The sequence below is a fragment of the Salvia miltiorrhiza genome, chromosome 5 (assembly GCF_028751815.1).
Source record: "Salvia miltiorrhiza cultivar Shanhuang (shh) chromosome 5, IMPLAD_Smil_shh, whole genome shotgun sequence".
NCBI lineage: Eukaryota > Viridiplantae > Streptophyta > Magnoliopsida > Lamiales > Lamiaceae > Salvia > Salvia miltiorrhiza.
In genome coordinates, this window is record NC_080391.1 from 51127914 (window position 1) to 51144250 (window position 16337).

General features: G+C 32.7%; 2 protein-coding genes across 2 annotated transcripts; both read left to right on the forward strand.

The window, feature by feature from the left end:
• Positions 1–3380: 3380 nt before the first annotated feature.
• LOC131024841 (zinc finger protein CONSTANS-LIKE 5-like) lies at positions 3381–6457 on the forward strand. Its single transcript, XM_057954374.1, has 2 exons — positions 3381–4299; positions 5980–6457. Exons 1-2 carry the CDS (start codon positions 3643–3645, stop codon positions 6286–6288), a joined length of 966 nt encoding a protein of 321 aa, XP_057810357.1. The 5' UTR covers positions 3381–3642; the 3' UTR covers positions 6289–6457.
• Positions 6458–13260: 6803 nt separating this feature from the next.
• On the forward strand, positions 13261–15685 carry LOC131024842 (ubiquitin-NEDD8-like protein RUB2). Its single transcript, XM_057954375.1, has 3 exons — positions 13261–13601; positions 14706–14965; positions 15329–15685. The coding sequence occupies exons 1-3, from the start codon at positions 13509–13511 to the stop codon at positions 15438–15440; spliced, it is 465 nt and encodes a 154-aa protein (XP_057810358.1). The 5' UTR covers positions 13261–13508; the 3' UTR covers positions 15441–15685.
• Positions 15686–16337: the final 652 nt, after the last annotated feature.

Below are 16337 nucleotides of genomic sequence, written 5' to 3' on the forward strand. Positions count from 1 at the left end.
TGATCACCTCAGAGTAGAGTATATGTCTTCATACATATACTCAAATTGTTATTCCGCTGCGAACACTGATTATGTTAAGATATTATGTCAAACAATATGTATTATTTAATAATGTACTAAAACTATTAAGTACCCCGTTTTGGGATAATATTATGTACGGTCCCCTTGTGGCCTTCATTGATATCTAGATATTTCGATTGATTTCCTTATACAAGTCGAGTCATCAAGAAACCGAATATGCCCCTTTCTTACTCCCGCTCCTAAATTCCCTCCCTTAGTCGCGGTTTCCCCGAATTTGCTATCCTTAGCAAGTGCGGTCGTGACAGAGCCTCATGGAGGGAGTAAAATATTATCTTATCACGTTAACAACGTTACTTTTAATAACACAATACACATATTGACTTATATTTTCTTTTCGAATAAATTATGTTTAAATACCCGCCATATTTATAATGATACTCCTCACTTGGACTTGATAATGTGAGCATACAAAGATATCATAATTAAATCCCAAAAGTTTTTAGATCTTATTCGCATCTAAATATTTGGTATCGTATTGTATTAATTGAAGAGTTGGAACTTAGAACTCAATAATAAACCATTTACTACCCTACTTCCCAATCCTATAGTGTGGGACTCACAACTCAATAATAAATCATTATTATATTCTTAAAAGGTCTATTTCATTTTATCGGTTAAAAATGTTAAATCGTTTATTATGTGATATCTACTCCCTCTGTCCCTCAAACATCTCCCTCTCTTTCTATTTTGGTTCGTTCCTAAAACATCTTCATAATCTACTTTTGGAGATAATTCATTCACTATTACATTTACAATATTCACTTTTTGTGGGATTCATTTTCCACTAATATATCAAATACACAACTAACTTTTATTAAAATTCGTACCATCCTCTCTTAGGAAGATATTTGAGAGACGGAGGGAGTATATATTTTTTTGATAAATTATAATTAAATAAAGAAATTCAAAGACCGCGCGATGGAGGAATGTGATATGTCTCGTGGATTCGTTATGAAATATGGAATTTAGGGTTTCAATAAATACTTAAATAAATTAAACATATAGTATGTGACGGACTTATAAAATACCATGTATTATAAATTCTGCAAGTTTAAGAGGGCTTCGAATCTTAACTAGAGATTCTTTGAAAATGTCTTCTCACAAGCCTAGGATTGATAGATCAAATAATTTTGATTAGAATTTTGATTTGTAGAGTAAGTGCAAGTTAAGAGAATTAGCGGGGACGAGCATTGATTTCTCAATTGGGATTATATATTCTTAATTTTAATATTCAAAGTTAAATCATAAAATATTCTTCAAACGTAAGTTTTAAGAATTGTAAATATTATCTTAGTAAGTTAATTAACTATGAATTAATCTCCATAAATTATCTAGAAGGCACCCAAAGATTTTTCTTTGTGAGAGGTCCTGAGATCAATCCCGTCTGCGTGCGATGATGTTTTCCTATTTTGGGTGGTGTTGTATTTCCGCCTGCGTGCAGTGTTGTTTGGTATTGAAGTCCCATATGCAGGGCGTTTATTGCCCGCATGTGATAATGTTTTTTCATTATTGGATGGTGTTGAGGTCTCACCTATGTGCGGATTGCATAATTGATCATATTCAGATACATTTTGTAATTTCGAAAAAAAAAATCTCCATAAATTATTTATGACCCAATGGATATATTTTATGAATTGTAACTATCACGCATTTAATGACTGGATATGAATTAAACGTGTACGTACCAACTAATGCTTGCACTCTGATTAATTAAAGATTTTTTGTTTTTAGAATTAGTTATACATCCGAAGAGTTACTTAAATGTATGCATAAGTTACCTCGATTTATATAGTAAATTATAATGCACTCGAAAAGTTGAAAATTTTAATATAACTATACAAGCTACAAAAGGAGTAAGAAAAGTCAGAGTTATTAAAAATAAATAAATTAAAATCCCTTAATTCAATATGTAACTTAAACAAACTCTAGTCATATAAAGTATTGCTAAAAATATAGTTGGGATGGCCTAGTGGTTGGGGTGGTTGTCTGTTGTCCAAGAGGTCACAGGTTCGAGTACTCTCGGCCACAATAACCACTAGGTGGAGTGTGTGTGTGTGGTTTGTATTATTTATAATGTAATTTCATCAAAAAAAAAAAGTATTGCTAAAAATTCCAAAATTCATTAGCAATACTTAAAATAATATGGATGGCCGTTTGGTAAATTTTGATCAATAATATTGAACTATGTAAAAGCTGTCACACGTGAAACCCTCTCAATTACATAACATACAATTCTTCTAAGTATTTTGTAATTTGTGAAATAAAAAATAAAGAGTTTGCTAAGTTTTGTACGAGGCAGATAATTATACTTCATCCATTCATTCACACTTAAGTGATCATTTTGTCATTTTAGTATGTCTATCATAAGTATGGTGTTCCCATTTTGATATACTCATATACATACCTTTATATTTCAACCACATCCACACACTATTTACAAAAATCTAATCTATCAAATCATTTAAAAATTGCTTAACAAATCAATTTTGATGAATCCCTATATCCACTTTATACAGATTTCTAACTATTTCTTAAAATTCATATCTCTTAATGTACATCATACTTTTGCGGATTAGTTTTTATAGATAAAAATAATAAAGTTATTACTTTGTTTACTTAGATGGATTTGAACTTTCAAATATCACAAAACCTTTAATCATTTTAATTATTTAAGCTAATTTTACTTGATTTATATCACATTCAAAAGTATGAGATTGAAAATATTCTACTTTTAAAATGAAAATATTTATTTATATATTTTATCAATCATATAAAATAAAAGTATGTTTCAACGTAGAAAAAAAATACTAGTACTACTTTCTGCATTTTCCGATCCCTCTTAATTTAAAAATAAAAATATTTAATTATATATGAATCATACAAATTAAAACGTGTATCTCAATGTACTAAAGAAATACCATTAGTACTACTGTTTTAACACCAATATTTTTTTTTGAAGTTACAAGAGGTATCTGAATACAATTAATTATGCAATTCGCACGTAAGTGAGACCTCAACACCACTCAACGGTAGAAAAACATTACTGCACGTAGGGCGAGAACGCCCAGCATGTAGAACCACATTATCAAACAATGTAATACAACAACAATACATCACCACATAAAATATAAAAACATCGCCGCCAAACGCAATTGAACCCAAAACTTTCTACAAAAAAGAGTCTTTGATGTCTTAACTTTACCAATACAGCAAGGTGTCATTAGCTTCTTAACACCAATGCTATTGTCTGCATTTTCCGGTCCCTCTTAATTTAACCGAAACTAAATAAGGGGTAATTAAATTCTTCTATCTTGAGTTCATCACCAATGGCTAAGACCACGCCATTTGTCAGCTCCTGATTGGCTACGTTCCAGATCTCCCATACACACAGCTTTAGCTCTTCCTTTGTACTACTACTACTGCTGTCCTGTCTCTCTTAACACCAATACCATTCCAAAACCTCCACCATTTTTATCCCCTCTCTCTCTCTCTCTACATCAACAACAATCCCTAGCTAGACACCAAACAAATTCCTCCCAAAAGAAGGAAAATCACGAGATCATGGGCGGCGACAGCTGGAGCCTAACGGCGAAGCCCTGCGACTCATGCAAGGCGGCGCCGGCCACCGTCTTCTGCCGCGCCGACTCCGCCTTCCTCTGCGCCACCTGCGACACCGACCTCCACGCCCGCCACGCCCGCGTCTGGGTCTGCGACGTCTGCGAGCAGGCGCCCGCCGCCGTCACCTGCAAGGCCGACGACGCCGCCCTCTGCCCCGCCTGCGACGCCGACATCCACTCCGCCAACCCCCTCGCCCGCCGCCACGAGCGCTTCCCCGTCGTCCCCTTCTACCACGCCGCCGTCAAAACCCCCCGCTCCGCCAACTTCTCCGAGGAGGAGGTCGAGGCCGCCTCCTGGATCCTACCCGACCCGAATACCAAGCCCCTTGAAGATTCCGGGTCGCCCGCGGAGTATCTGTTTAGCGATATGGATCCGGACCCGTATCCGGATCTTGATTTGATGCATAAACCGGGTCATATTATTGTTGATGATAAGAAACAGTACTCCACAGATGGAGTTGTACCGGTTCAGACCGAGAAGGAATATGGGTCGGGTCACTACCCGGGTCCGGTGGTCGACGGGTACCCGACGTACGATGTGGACTATCCGGCTTCGAAGCCTTTCATGTATAACTTCACCTCACAATCCATTAGCCATAGTGTAAGCCTTTCTTCAAATCATTTTCATTTACTTAAAATTATTATATTTATTTACATGATGCCTATCTGTTTATAAAATCAATAGTTTCTTGGTGATGACTAAAAGTCAAGAAGTTTGTTGTGAAAAGTAGTTGTATTAGTAGTATGAATTAAATGCTCTTTATTAGGGTTACAACTTTTCTAAGTTCTAGCTTCTTTCTCTAAGTAATTACTAATCCTTCTTCCCACTTAACACTTTTATTTTGGGCACGAATATTAAAAATAAAAGTGTAAAATGCGTAGGATTCACTTATTTTGCGTGGAAGACAAGCGTCCAAAAAAAATAAAAACAGAAGAAAGAAAATGGAAGAACAGTCGGTGCAGGAAGAAAGGGGAGGGGAAGAAGAAAAGAAAATGAAAAGGAGGGATAGGGGTAGCAGGTGGGGTAGGGTTTACATTATCTTTTATTTTTCTATTTAAATATCTTTTATTATTTTTTTAGTATATTGTTTTATTTATTACTCCATTCGTCCCTAAAATAATTTCATTTTTTTCCTTATTGGGACATTCACCAAATAAGTTTTTCTTTCTTTCTTTTTATTTTTGGACAACTACCCCACCACTAATAATATTTCACTTTTTCACCACTCTCAATACTAATTATAACATTTTTTCACTTTTTCATCACTCTCAATATTAATTATAACATATTTTTCTCCACTGTTAATACACTTTACCACTTTTTCTTAAAATCCGTGTCGTCCCCAAAGATGAACTAATTTTGGGGACGGAGGGAGTACTTTTTAACGTGAAAATCTAAATTTATTTAATTCCTATTTTTTTTTACCTAATTTGAATTATTGTAATATTTTTATTTATTATATTTTATTTTAATTAATGTAATTTTGATTTTTTAATTTTTGTGAAATGTTTTAATATAGAAGAATTAAAAATGGGATTAATTAGAAATGAAGATTTTAGCGCCACTTTAAGCGCCAATGCACTGGAGAGGGGTGGCACTTAGGTGGGGACCATCAATTAGCGCCACCCCTAAGCGCTAAGGGCTGGAGATGCTCTAAGTGGGACAAACAAAAAAAGTAAGTGTGTCAATATAAGTGGGACCGAGGGAGTACTATATTGTAATTTGATCTGATCAAAAAAACTATATTGTAATTTGAGGATAATTTTTTTTTTTTTATCAAGATGAGCATATGGGTAGTAGTTGGTTTAAATTTGCATGTTCACAATCATTTCGAACGTAATTTCATCTTGTTCTCAAACAGTTTGTTGCACCTTGTGATTTCAATCGATAAAATTCAATCAAAGAAATTTGCAATCTTGATGTTGGACCACCCATGTGCTCTTATCTCTACACACTATCACGATCATAGTCATTATTGATCTTGATTTCCACGTGTTGACAAAAAAATAAGTGCAATAATGGATTCTCGATCTAGATTAATTGAACCTCAAAATTGAGCCGGGCCTGCTAGGATTGGGCTGTAGAATTTTTGGCTCGAAATTAGTGTGATCTGATCCAAATAGTGGACCCGATATAACCTTTTTTTTTTTTTTAAGAAAAAACATACTCACACTCTAGACTTCTAGGTGACTCGAACCCCCGACCTATTGGTTGGAGGAGTAGTATCGCCTTCTAAGTGACTCAAAGCTTGATATAACTGATTTTGATATATGATGACAGGTATCATCTTCGTCCTTAGAAGTAGGGGTGGTGCCGGAACCGGAGCCGGAGCCGGAGCCAGAGCCAGAGCACAACGGCAATGGCGATGCATCGAAGGTCGAAATTGCCCCTACTCGAGTCTCCGGGATGGAGAGAGAGGCGAGGGTAATGAGGTACAAAGAGAAAAGGAAGAATAGAAGGTTCGAGAAGACAATCCGGTACGCCTCGAGAAAAGCTTATGCAGAGACGAGGCCCAGGATCAAAGGGAGGTTCGCCAGGCGCTCGGAGCTTCAAATCGATGCGTCTTACGGTGTCGTTCCGACTTTTTAGTCACGTGTTGTGACAAGATGATAAGTCATCAACTTGTTGTTTTGTACATATGATGTAGGAGGGTTGTTTTCTCATCGGTGCATTGTTTTGAGTCATCGATTTTGTTTATTTTGTGTGATGTGATCAAAAGTTTTGGTTGTAATAAAAATTCCCAATTTGTAACTTAAAATAAGCTTTCCAGTGGCTAGAATCCTAAATACTGCAGTATATCAGTATACACTAAGAAAGTGAAAATCACAAAAGGAAAGAAAATTAAAATTCGCTAGTTGGTGCTAGAATTGAAGCATGCGATAGTTCACTCCCGAATAAAGTAGTAAATTCTAATTAAATATATTGAATTTTAAATATGAATTATTAGTAATTTATACTTTATGGGTATAGTTTGAAAATTGAGTTGTAACTTGAAGCTTTATGGGTATATAGATAGCTATTTGCTACAGTATAAATTGAGATTAATTTCAATTCTTTTTAGGGGTATTTATTATATTATTATTATTATTATTATTATTATTATTATTCAAGTCAAAAAAAAATTATTATTATTATTATTATTATTATTATTATCCTCCCAATCCATATTTTATATTCCCTCCTTCGTCAACCAAAAATATGGTGCAATTTGGAAGATATATGAACTTAATAAATGATCGAGCTATATGTATAAAATAGATAGATGAAATAATAAGAAAATATAAGACTCCAAATTTTAATAGGCCATAAGAGCTGGATACGAATGTTAATAAACAAACAGTTTATAATAAAATATGAGAGATAAATTAACTTTTTTTTAGAGCAAATTGCATGAAAATACCTCACTTTATACCAAATTCTGATTTTTTGACAAACTTTTTAATTGTAGCAAAAGAAATTGAACGACCTTTCAATTCATTGCAATTGGCATCCCCGGTGTTTTTCCGGCCAAGTGAATGCTTATGTGGACTCCCGTGAAGTTGATGTGGCAAGCGGTGGCCGCTAATTAAATGATGTCGTCCCCAGTTATATTAAAACGTCGTCGTTTCATTCGAATTTTTACAAAATCAAATCTTGGGTTCAATATATATCGATTTAGGGCTTAAAATCTCCTCATCTTTTCAATTTTTTCTCGGTTCAAAGAAATCTCCTCATCTCTTCTCCAATTTCTTCTCGGTTCAAAGCACCCATCGAGAGTCTTCTCCCATTTCTTCTTGGTTCAAAATCTGAGGTCTAAGCGATGGAGTCTTCTTCTCAAACGGGACAATTGAGCTCATCCCACTTTCCATTACCTCAAAGATTCTGCATGTGCGAAGAGCCGGAGCCTTGCATCTTGCAGGCCTCAAATAGTGTGACTAATCCGGAGAGGCGCTACTACCACTGCCGCCGTCGTGGGCGTCTGCTCTGGCACTTTTGTGCTCTGGCTCTGATGCTCGGTCCAGTTGCTTTGCTCTGCCTTCTCTGGCACTGGCTCTGGGCCTGCTGCTCTGTTCTGGTGTTGGTCTGCTCTGTCTGTGCCGGACCTGTCGCTGCAGCTCTGGCATGGTTTGCTCTGGCTCTGACTGTCCTGCTCTGTTGCTTGCTGCCATGACGGGGTCTGCTCTGGCTCTGGCCTGCTACTCTGCTCTGGTTTTGGCTGCTCCGGAGTTTTGTGCTCTGCTATGGAGTTGTCTGCTCTGGCTCTGGCCTGCTGCTTTGCTCTGGTTTTGGCTGCTCTGGAGTTTTGTCTCTGCTCTGAAGTTGTCTGCTCTGGCTCTGGCCTGCTGCCATGCTCTGGTGTTGGCGTCGTCTATAATTCCACGTAACCCAGTCCACAAGATTAAAGTAATTACACGTCATTAGCCATATCGGCTAATAATGACACGCAATTCAAACCCCCAAATTCACTTGGCCGGAAAAATACCGGAGATGCCAATTGCAATAAACTGAAAGGTCGTTCAATTTCTTGCTACAATTAAAAAGTTTGTCAAAAAACCGAAATTTGGTATAAAGTGAGGTATTTTCATGCAATTTGCCCCCTTTTTTATGATATATTTATCTAAAAGTAAGAGTGAAAGATGAAGATATTTTTTTTAAATGAAAAGAGAGATAACTATGTATGAGCCACTATGACATATAAATAATAAGTTGAAAATATTTATTATATATATTGACATTACATTTTAAGAAGTGGTCTTTTAAAATAGAACGTTTAAATAAAGAAATATGATCAATTTAATTTTAAGAAAGTACTTGAAAAGCTAAATAGTAAGATATATTTCAAATTCTTCAAAAAAATTCAATTATATTTTGACACTCTGAAAAATTAATATCTAAATTACAGAAAATTATAGAATCCATCTCCATTTTTTTTGTAATATTTGAAACCTGAGGAGGTTCCTTAAATTTCCACGTAAATTTGGGTGTTTTGAAGGGATAATATTATTCATCCTTGAAGTGACAAAAGAAGAAAAAAAATGGTGAACTTCTCTTTTGTATAAAATGTGAGAAAATAAATGAGATATTTAAAGGCATAAATTTTTATTATCTATCATTTTCTCATGATAAATTTATCCATCATGATACGTTCTATTTGGTTGTAACTTTATCATGGGAAAAAAATGGATAAACAAAATTTCACTCTTTAAATCTTTCTTTTATTTTCCCTCATTTCCTACAAAATATAATTTGACCCTTCGTTTTCACTACAAATGAGAGATAATATTATCCCTTCATTTTTGGTGTGATAATATTATCCCTCATTCATAGTGAAAAGAAATGGTCAAATTTTATTTTGTAGGAAAATGAGGGGAAAAAATGAAAGATTTAAAGGGTGAAATTTTACTTATCCTTTTTTTCCTATGATAAATTTACAATCAAAGAGAACGCACCCTCAAAGCAAACGCGCCCGCAGATAGGGATGGCAATGGATCTTGGACCCGGTCCAGATCCATGGATCCAGATCCATTTTTCAGGGTCTGGATCTCAATATTTTGGACCCGCAAATCTGGATCCGGATCTGGATCTCAATTTTTAAAACGGATCTGGACCTGGATCTTGAAATCTGAGATCCGGATCCGATCCAAATCCGACCTGTGGATCCGTTTTATTTAATATATATTATTTATTTTTTATATTTATTTTATTGATAATATTAAATATATTAAAAATTAAAAATAATACACAAATTAGAATTACAAATTAAAATACTTTGTTTTGTGCAATATATTTTATTTAGAAAATTAAATGTTTTTGATTTTATGACTTTTTTTTAATTTAATTTAAAAATAGTAGATTTATGGATCTAGACCCGCGGATCTGATGGATTTGGATCTGGGTCCTAAATTTTCAGATCTACGGATCTGGATCTTGTAAAATGAAATGGATCTGGATCTGGTATTAATAAGACCCGGTCCAAATCCGGCCCGTTGCCATCCCTACCCGCAGAGAACAAATGCTACAACCCCAAAAACAAGAAGGTATAATAGGTGAAGAATTTATACTACTATTAAATACCTATATCTTTTTGGGACATCTATCGTTAGAAATATTCTCATTCCTCTGTATTTGTTTTCCTCCATCAACATGAGAATATGCAAGTGAACAAAACTTTCACACTGTTCAATCCCTTGTCCAATAATGTAAAAGGTCATAATCCAAGAATCAAACTAAAAATAAAATTACGTTCTTAGGTAAAGTATAGTTCAATAAAGATTCTCCAATTCAAGAGATATTAACTTAATTAATATAGTTTTTCAAAAAAAAAACCCTTAATTAATATAGTAAACCGATGAAGCATAATGGTAGGACATATCATTTTAATATGCTAAAATGCACCCAAACTTTAAATTACATGAAAAACATTGTGATTCATCGCTTGCATAGTGAAATTTGTTTATTCATATACAACTTTAGTAACTCGAACTCTGGATTTTTTATTTTCAAGGCTGTCTTCTTCTTCGATATAAAATGATAAAAAAAATATACTTTTCTCAGTTTTTTTCACTCTTTTCACATGTTTGATAAAGTAGATAATATTTTTCTCGAGCATGATGGATAATTTTTTTAGATTGCTCATTTTTCTTTCTTTTCTCTTCAGTTCATGATAATATTATCATTGAGAATTAGTGGGATAAAATCGCAATTTAATAATAATTTATCATTTGAAATGTGGGGAAAATGTGGGATTTTTTTTCACTTTAAAAAATATGAGATAAAAAATGAAAGAACCACTAAAATGTGATAAATTATTTTCGTCTTTTTCTATTCCTTATTTTTTTTACAATAAATTTATAATAAAAAAAACACACTCTAATTATGAAATTAATATAATACACATTAATTTTGATATTGGAAGTAAAATTCATATATTAATAGTTTCTATGTGGAATCAACTCGGCGTGTAGTACTGTGTACTTTTCACATTAATATACACTATCATGCAAATCTATATATAACTTTTTACAGCCAAATTTTCTCTCTTCCATTATTCTATAAATTTAATCCATTTCTCTCACTTGTAACCAACTAGCCGTCTCTCTCTCTATATTTTCCTTTTCCTTTTTCTCTTTCTTTTGCGAGTTTTCAGTTTTTATTTCCTTTTTTTTAATTTTTTTTTACTTTTAGAATATTTGTTTTTTCTAAAATTTATACAGTTAAATTAATTAAAACATTTAATACGCATATCAAATTAAATATCATGGCATGAGCTTTAATTTAATTTATAATACTATATAAAAAACTTTAACAAAAAAAAGAAGATATTCAAATTAATTTTTTTAAAATTATTCTCTTTCTCTCTCTTATTTTATAAAGGAAGTTAGTTTTTCATCTTTTTTGTTATTTGCATAAAATATTTTATGAAATCATGAAAATTATGTACATTTTATTATGCAAGACTGCAATTATTTTTATTACTCTTTTATTTCGAGTTTTTATTTAATTTTTTTCACTATATTCATGTTTAAAACTTGCATGAGTTTTTCATAATTTCTTTTTGTGTTATACTTATATGTTTTTTTATTGTTATTAGTGTAGAGAGATATGGACCATAGTGCATTTAATTATTTTCATATATTTTGTCGTATGTTTGGATTGCTTCAATAGATTATTTCGTATTGGTTGTACATAAAAATATGAAATTAAATGATATACAATTGAGTTTTACATGAATTTTAATTATAACATTTTTTGAAATCCAACTTGGTGTAGGAATTTATATTGGTTCATTTTAGAATTCTTTAATCTATAGATCTGTAATTTATTTTTCATGTAAAAAAAAGTAGAATTGAACATATGATTTATATTTATTTAATCTAACAATAATTTTTTTTTGTAATATATAAATTTTAAATGCATTAACTTTATAAATTCAATACAACATTCTCACATGCTTACGAAAAATATAATTTTCACAATAACCAATCCATACATAAACTAGGCACGTAAAAAATTTCATATAATATTTGAATCCCCTACTTTATGAAGAATGTGTATTAAAAGATTTTTCATAAAATTTAAGGATATTTTTATTTAAAATTTACAACCTCCTTAAATTTTTTAGTCTGAATATCTCTTAATTTCGATGTCTATCGTGCATCGCACGAATGAACGTATACTAGTTGTCTTTTGAAACAAAAGATCTTCATTTTACTATTTTCCAAAAGTCTAAAATCATATACTCTCTCCGTCCCTGAAATAAGTTCATCTTTTTCCTTTTTGGGATGTCCCCCAAATAACTTTCTCTTTCTTTCTTTCCATTTTCGGACAACTACTCCACCATTATTAATACTTATTTATTCTTACTTTTCATTTTTTTCATCACTCCCAATACCTTTTCACAACTTTCAATAATAATTATAATAATTTTTCTATACTATTAATACATTTTACAATATTTTCTTAAAATCTGTGCCGTCCTCAAAGAATAATTTATTTCAGGGACGGAGGGAGTAGATTTTATTGTTCCATTGACTCAACAAGACATGCATCAATATATATATTATCAATTGGATTAAATGATAGGTTATTATCAGTTGAGAATCTGAATGATGAAAACTATTAATTCAGGTTAAGTTTACTTTTCATAAAAAAAATAAGATGTATAATTGATTATTTTCATCATTACTTTTAAGCTATCTTTAATCTCATCATTTTTTTTTGAGGGGTTAATCTCACCATTTGAATGAAATGTGAATAAAGGAAATTTAGTTCAACTGAAAATAAAACTATTAAAGGCATTGAGGTATTATAATGATTCAATTTATTTTAATAAACAATGAATTATGCTTATTATTTTTATTTATCAAGAATAATTCTCAAAAGTAATACGCTTTTGATATTTGAACATGAATGATTATATATAATTATAAATTCAAAAGATCATACACTTATATTCTTTTTGTTACTATCATTATCTAATAATGATTTGTATTTTAATAGTCAATGATTATTTCAAAGTTTTAGGCTATCTTTGTCAACGACCTATATCAACCCGACTTTTAATAATAAAAAAATATTATCTATTTTTTTTTTTATATACACAACCTATAATTTAACAATTTTTATAATTTATTAATAACCCACTACAATCTAAAAAATTAGTCAAAATAAAATATGCACAATCAATAAAAATACGGCACGTATTATACAAATACATTCAACTGAAAGTCTAATTATTTAATTGCGTGATTATTTATCACCTCAACTTAAAATTAAATTGATTATCTAATCATTCTTTAATTATCCACTCTTATCAATCTTATTTATCACATGTGTCAAATCAAATGCCGTAATTTTTTGAAAACATATACCTATTGATAATCAAACTATCAAATGTTTATAAGAAATATCTTAATGTTCTCAAAATGGACAACTTTTTTTTTTTTTTTTTTTTGACTTTTGAGGAAGGGGGAACAGTGAGATTTGATCCCTACCTTGCAAATGAACAACTTCTAAAAATAAATAAATAAATAAAACTATAGTCTATAACATAAACTTGAAAATTAGGGGTATCCAACCGATCGGTGACGAAGGAGAATATTGGTGGAGCCCATAAATCAATAGCCCAATAGCAAGAAGCAATAATGGCGGATGCTCATATATATATATAGTACATATAATAATTTCATATAATTAATTCTAAAAAATTCACATTATTTTCGCAAATTCTCCACCCATAAATACTGCCACACCCACAATTCTAATACTCAATCTGATCATAATTAGAGCCAAGAATTAGTGCGACGTAGAATTTAAGCGGGAAAAAAAATATGCAGATCTTCGTCAAAACCCTAACTGGCAAAACAATCACGCTCGAGGTTGAGAGCAGTGACACCATCGACAATGTCAAGGCCAAGATTCAGGTCTCCTTTTGCACCTTTTCTTTTTTATTTTATTTTTGGAAGGTGGTTTTGGCTATTGTTTTGTAGTATTAGTTTTGCGATTACAATTCCATCAATGTTGCTGATTTTGTTGTGAGGGTGGATAATTGCGGGTCTTCGGATTGTTATATTCTGGATGGTATTTGATAGGTTAAGTTGATTGAGCTAGGGTTTTGAGATTTGATTGGACGTTTTACTTAGTTCTTTACTCTATATGTCTGAAGCAAGCTGGATTTTGTGTTGTATAGTTGTGATCGTTAAGAATGAGAGGAATTTAATTGCTTAGAGACTCTAAGCTGCCTCTGAGTTCCTGATTTTTTTGCATGAATATATTTTCAGTGCCTCTGTTTTTCGAAATCGTAGTCTTTGAGTTGGTAGTGCTGTAGCGCGGTGGATGGGAGGGGCGTGGTTGGACTGGACAGCTTGTATAGGGATTGTGCATGCAACATCCAAATTCCAAACAAACAAATAAAAGTGTTTTTTTTCCAAAGTTAATCATGATTCATGAAACCATACCTTTATTCGGTAAAGATGACCAGACCTGTTGTCGTTTGTGCTTGCTATCGGGGTGGATAATTCCAAGTTCATTTATGCTGGTTACACGATGGTTCTTGATTTTAGCTCAGCTCAGTTGAACTGTAAAGGTGGCTTTTGGAATTGCTGGTCACTTAAATATCTATTTTCTTTATGTTTTCTCGCTAGTTGAATCCAGGTAAGTGTCAGGAATGACGTATTTCTTTTGTTGCCTGCTGTTACTCCCTATGAGTATTTGGTAGTGCAAATGTGGTCTGAATAATCTTAAAACTTCATGTTTATGGAGCTTGTTTCTGTTGGATAGTTATATGCAAATTGTATTTACTGATAACATGAGGATGCATTTGCTAACTGTCTATGTGCTTTGCCTCTTGGATTTGTGCAAATTGTGCGTCTTGAAATAGTGAAAGCTGTTTTGATTCACTGATATGTTGAGTGCCGCATTTGGGGGTATATGATGTACTTTAAGTTGCTATAGGATGCAAAACTTTATCATCCTCGTTTGTGCACTTGTCTAACAATTTTTGAACTAATAAGAAAATGGTGCTGCAGGATAAAGAAGGTATCCCTCCTGACCAGCAGAGGCTCATATTTGCTGGTAAACAATTGGAAGATGGTAGAACTTTGGCAGATTACAATATCCAAAAAGAATCGACTCTTCACCTTGTTTTGAGGCTTAGGGGTGGAACAATGATCAAGGTCAAAACCCTTACGGGAAAAGAAATTGAGATTGATATTGAACCTACTGATACAATTGACCGGATTAAGGAACGAGTTGAGGAGAAAGAAGGAATTCCTCCGGTGCAGCAAAGGTTTGTTTGTGTGCTAGAGCTGGTTGCTTTGTTGAAAAAGCATAAAGTTTTTTCATGCTAATTCAAGATATTATGGAAAGTTATAAGTCCTATCCTATGCATTTACTGCCGTGTGAAAATTTTGATTGGGAAATCATAAACCAGTTGATTTTCAGTGAACTTCCCACATTTACCTGCTGTGGTAGAAAATGAAGAGAGTATATGATCTTTGCAAAGTTTGCCTTTAAACTCTTCTTTACATGCTTGTTTGTGCCAAGAAATACCTTTATCACTTTCACAATCTCCACATTGTCGAACTAAGTATTACATTTTGGAAGTTAGGAACCTTGAAAGATCATGCACTAACTGAAATTTTTGTCATAGGTTGATTTATGCGGGCAAACAGCTTGGAGACGACAAAACTGCTAAAGACTACAATATCGAGGGTGGCTCTGTTCTTCACCTTGTCCTTGCTTTGAGGGGTGGTAGCCCCTAGAGTTCGATGTCACGTTCCGACACCTAAATTGTTCTAAACACCAGCTGAAATTATTGTCCCTATGGCTCTTTTTTAGTATATATATATATATATACTAATTGCAACTGGTGGTACATCTCAATTCTTAAGGGTTTTTTCTTAGTAGATTTTGCTATGTACTTGTATATTTCTTCTCTTGATTTTACTAATGTCTACTGGAGCTAAAATGGTCAAATCTTATACTACTATATGTTTTGAGATAGAAAGATTTTAGACTGGATTGCTAAAGCAATAGGAGGGTATTTATATAAATGATCTCATTATCATTCACATGGGGATTCAACATCTTCTTGCAACAATTATACTCTTTTCTCCTTAGAAAAGTACTGGATTGGATTTCGGTACCAAATTCACGATCTGTCTTATATATAAGTGACATTTGTTCTAAATAAAAGTAACAAATCTTGTGTGTTGTGTGTTAGTCTAGTGGTAGTCTGCTAGTGTTAATATTTAAGACCAAAGGTATTGAGATTGAGTTCATCATCAGAGAACATTTAAATTTAATGTTATGCCTTTTAATTTTTTTTTATCAAATTGGTATACGAGGTTTCAGCATTTTACCAACAGTGTCATGAAATCAAAATATAGTTGTTATGAAATTGGTACATAACGGTTCAACATTTTTTCAAATAATATCATAAGACTAATTTCCATGAATCTGACTTGAACAATCTACCCTTGTCACATCTTCATGAACATAATTTTTTATGAGGATGCAACGACAGACATGTTCCACGTCACCTTCAGACAGTTTTAACTTAGATAATCTTATACTGTAAAATTCGTCTAACGACACTATTAAAAAATGGATAATAGCGCTAAAATACATAAACTTCCACACATCTTCGACAAATAAAA

Bases quoted from the DNA above. Each gene is read 5' to 3' on its own strand.
- LOC131024841 (XM_057954374.1), top strand. From the start codon at position 3,643: ATGGGCGGCGACAGCTGGAGCCTAACGGCGAAGCCCTGCGACTCATGC. The intron at 4,300-5,979 runs GTAAGCCTTTCT...ATATGATGACAG, and splicing joins CACAATCCATTAGCCATAGT to GTATCATCTTCGTCCTTAGA.
- LOC131024842 (XM_057954375.1), top strand. From the start codon at position 13,509: ATGCAGATCTTCGTCAAAACCCTAACTGGCAAAACAATCACGCTCGAG. The intron at 13,602-14,705 runs GTCTCCTTTTGC...ATGGTGCTGCAG, and splicing joins ATGTCAAGGCCAAGATTCAG to GATAAAGAAGGTATCCCTCC. The intron at 14,966-15,328 runs GTTTGTTTGTGT...TTTTTGTCATAG, and splicing joins ATTCCTCCGGTGCAGCAAAG to GTTGATTTATGCGGGCAAAC.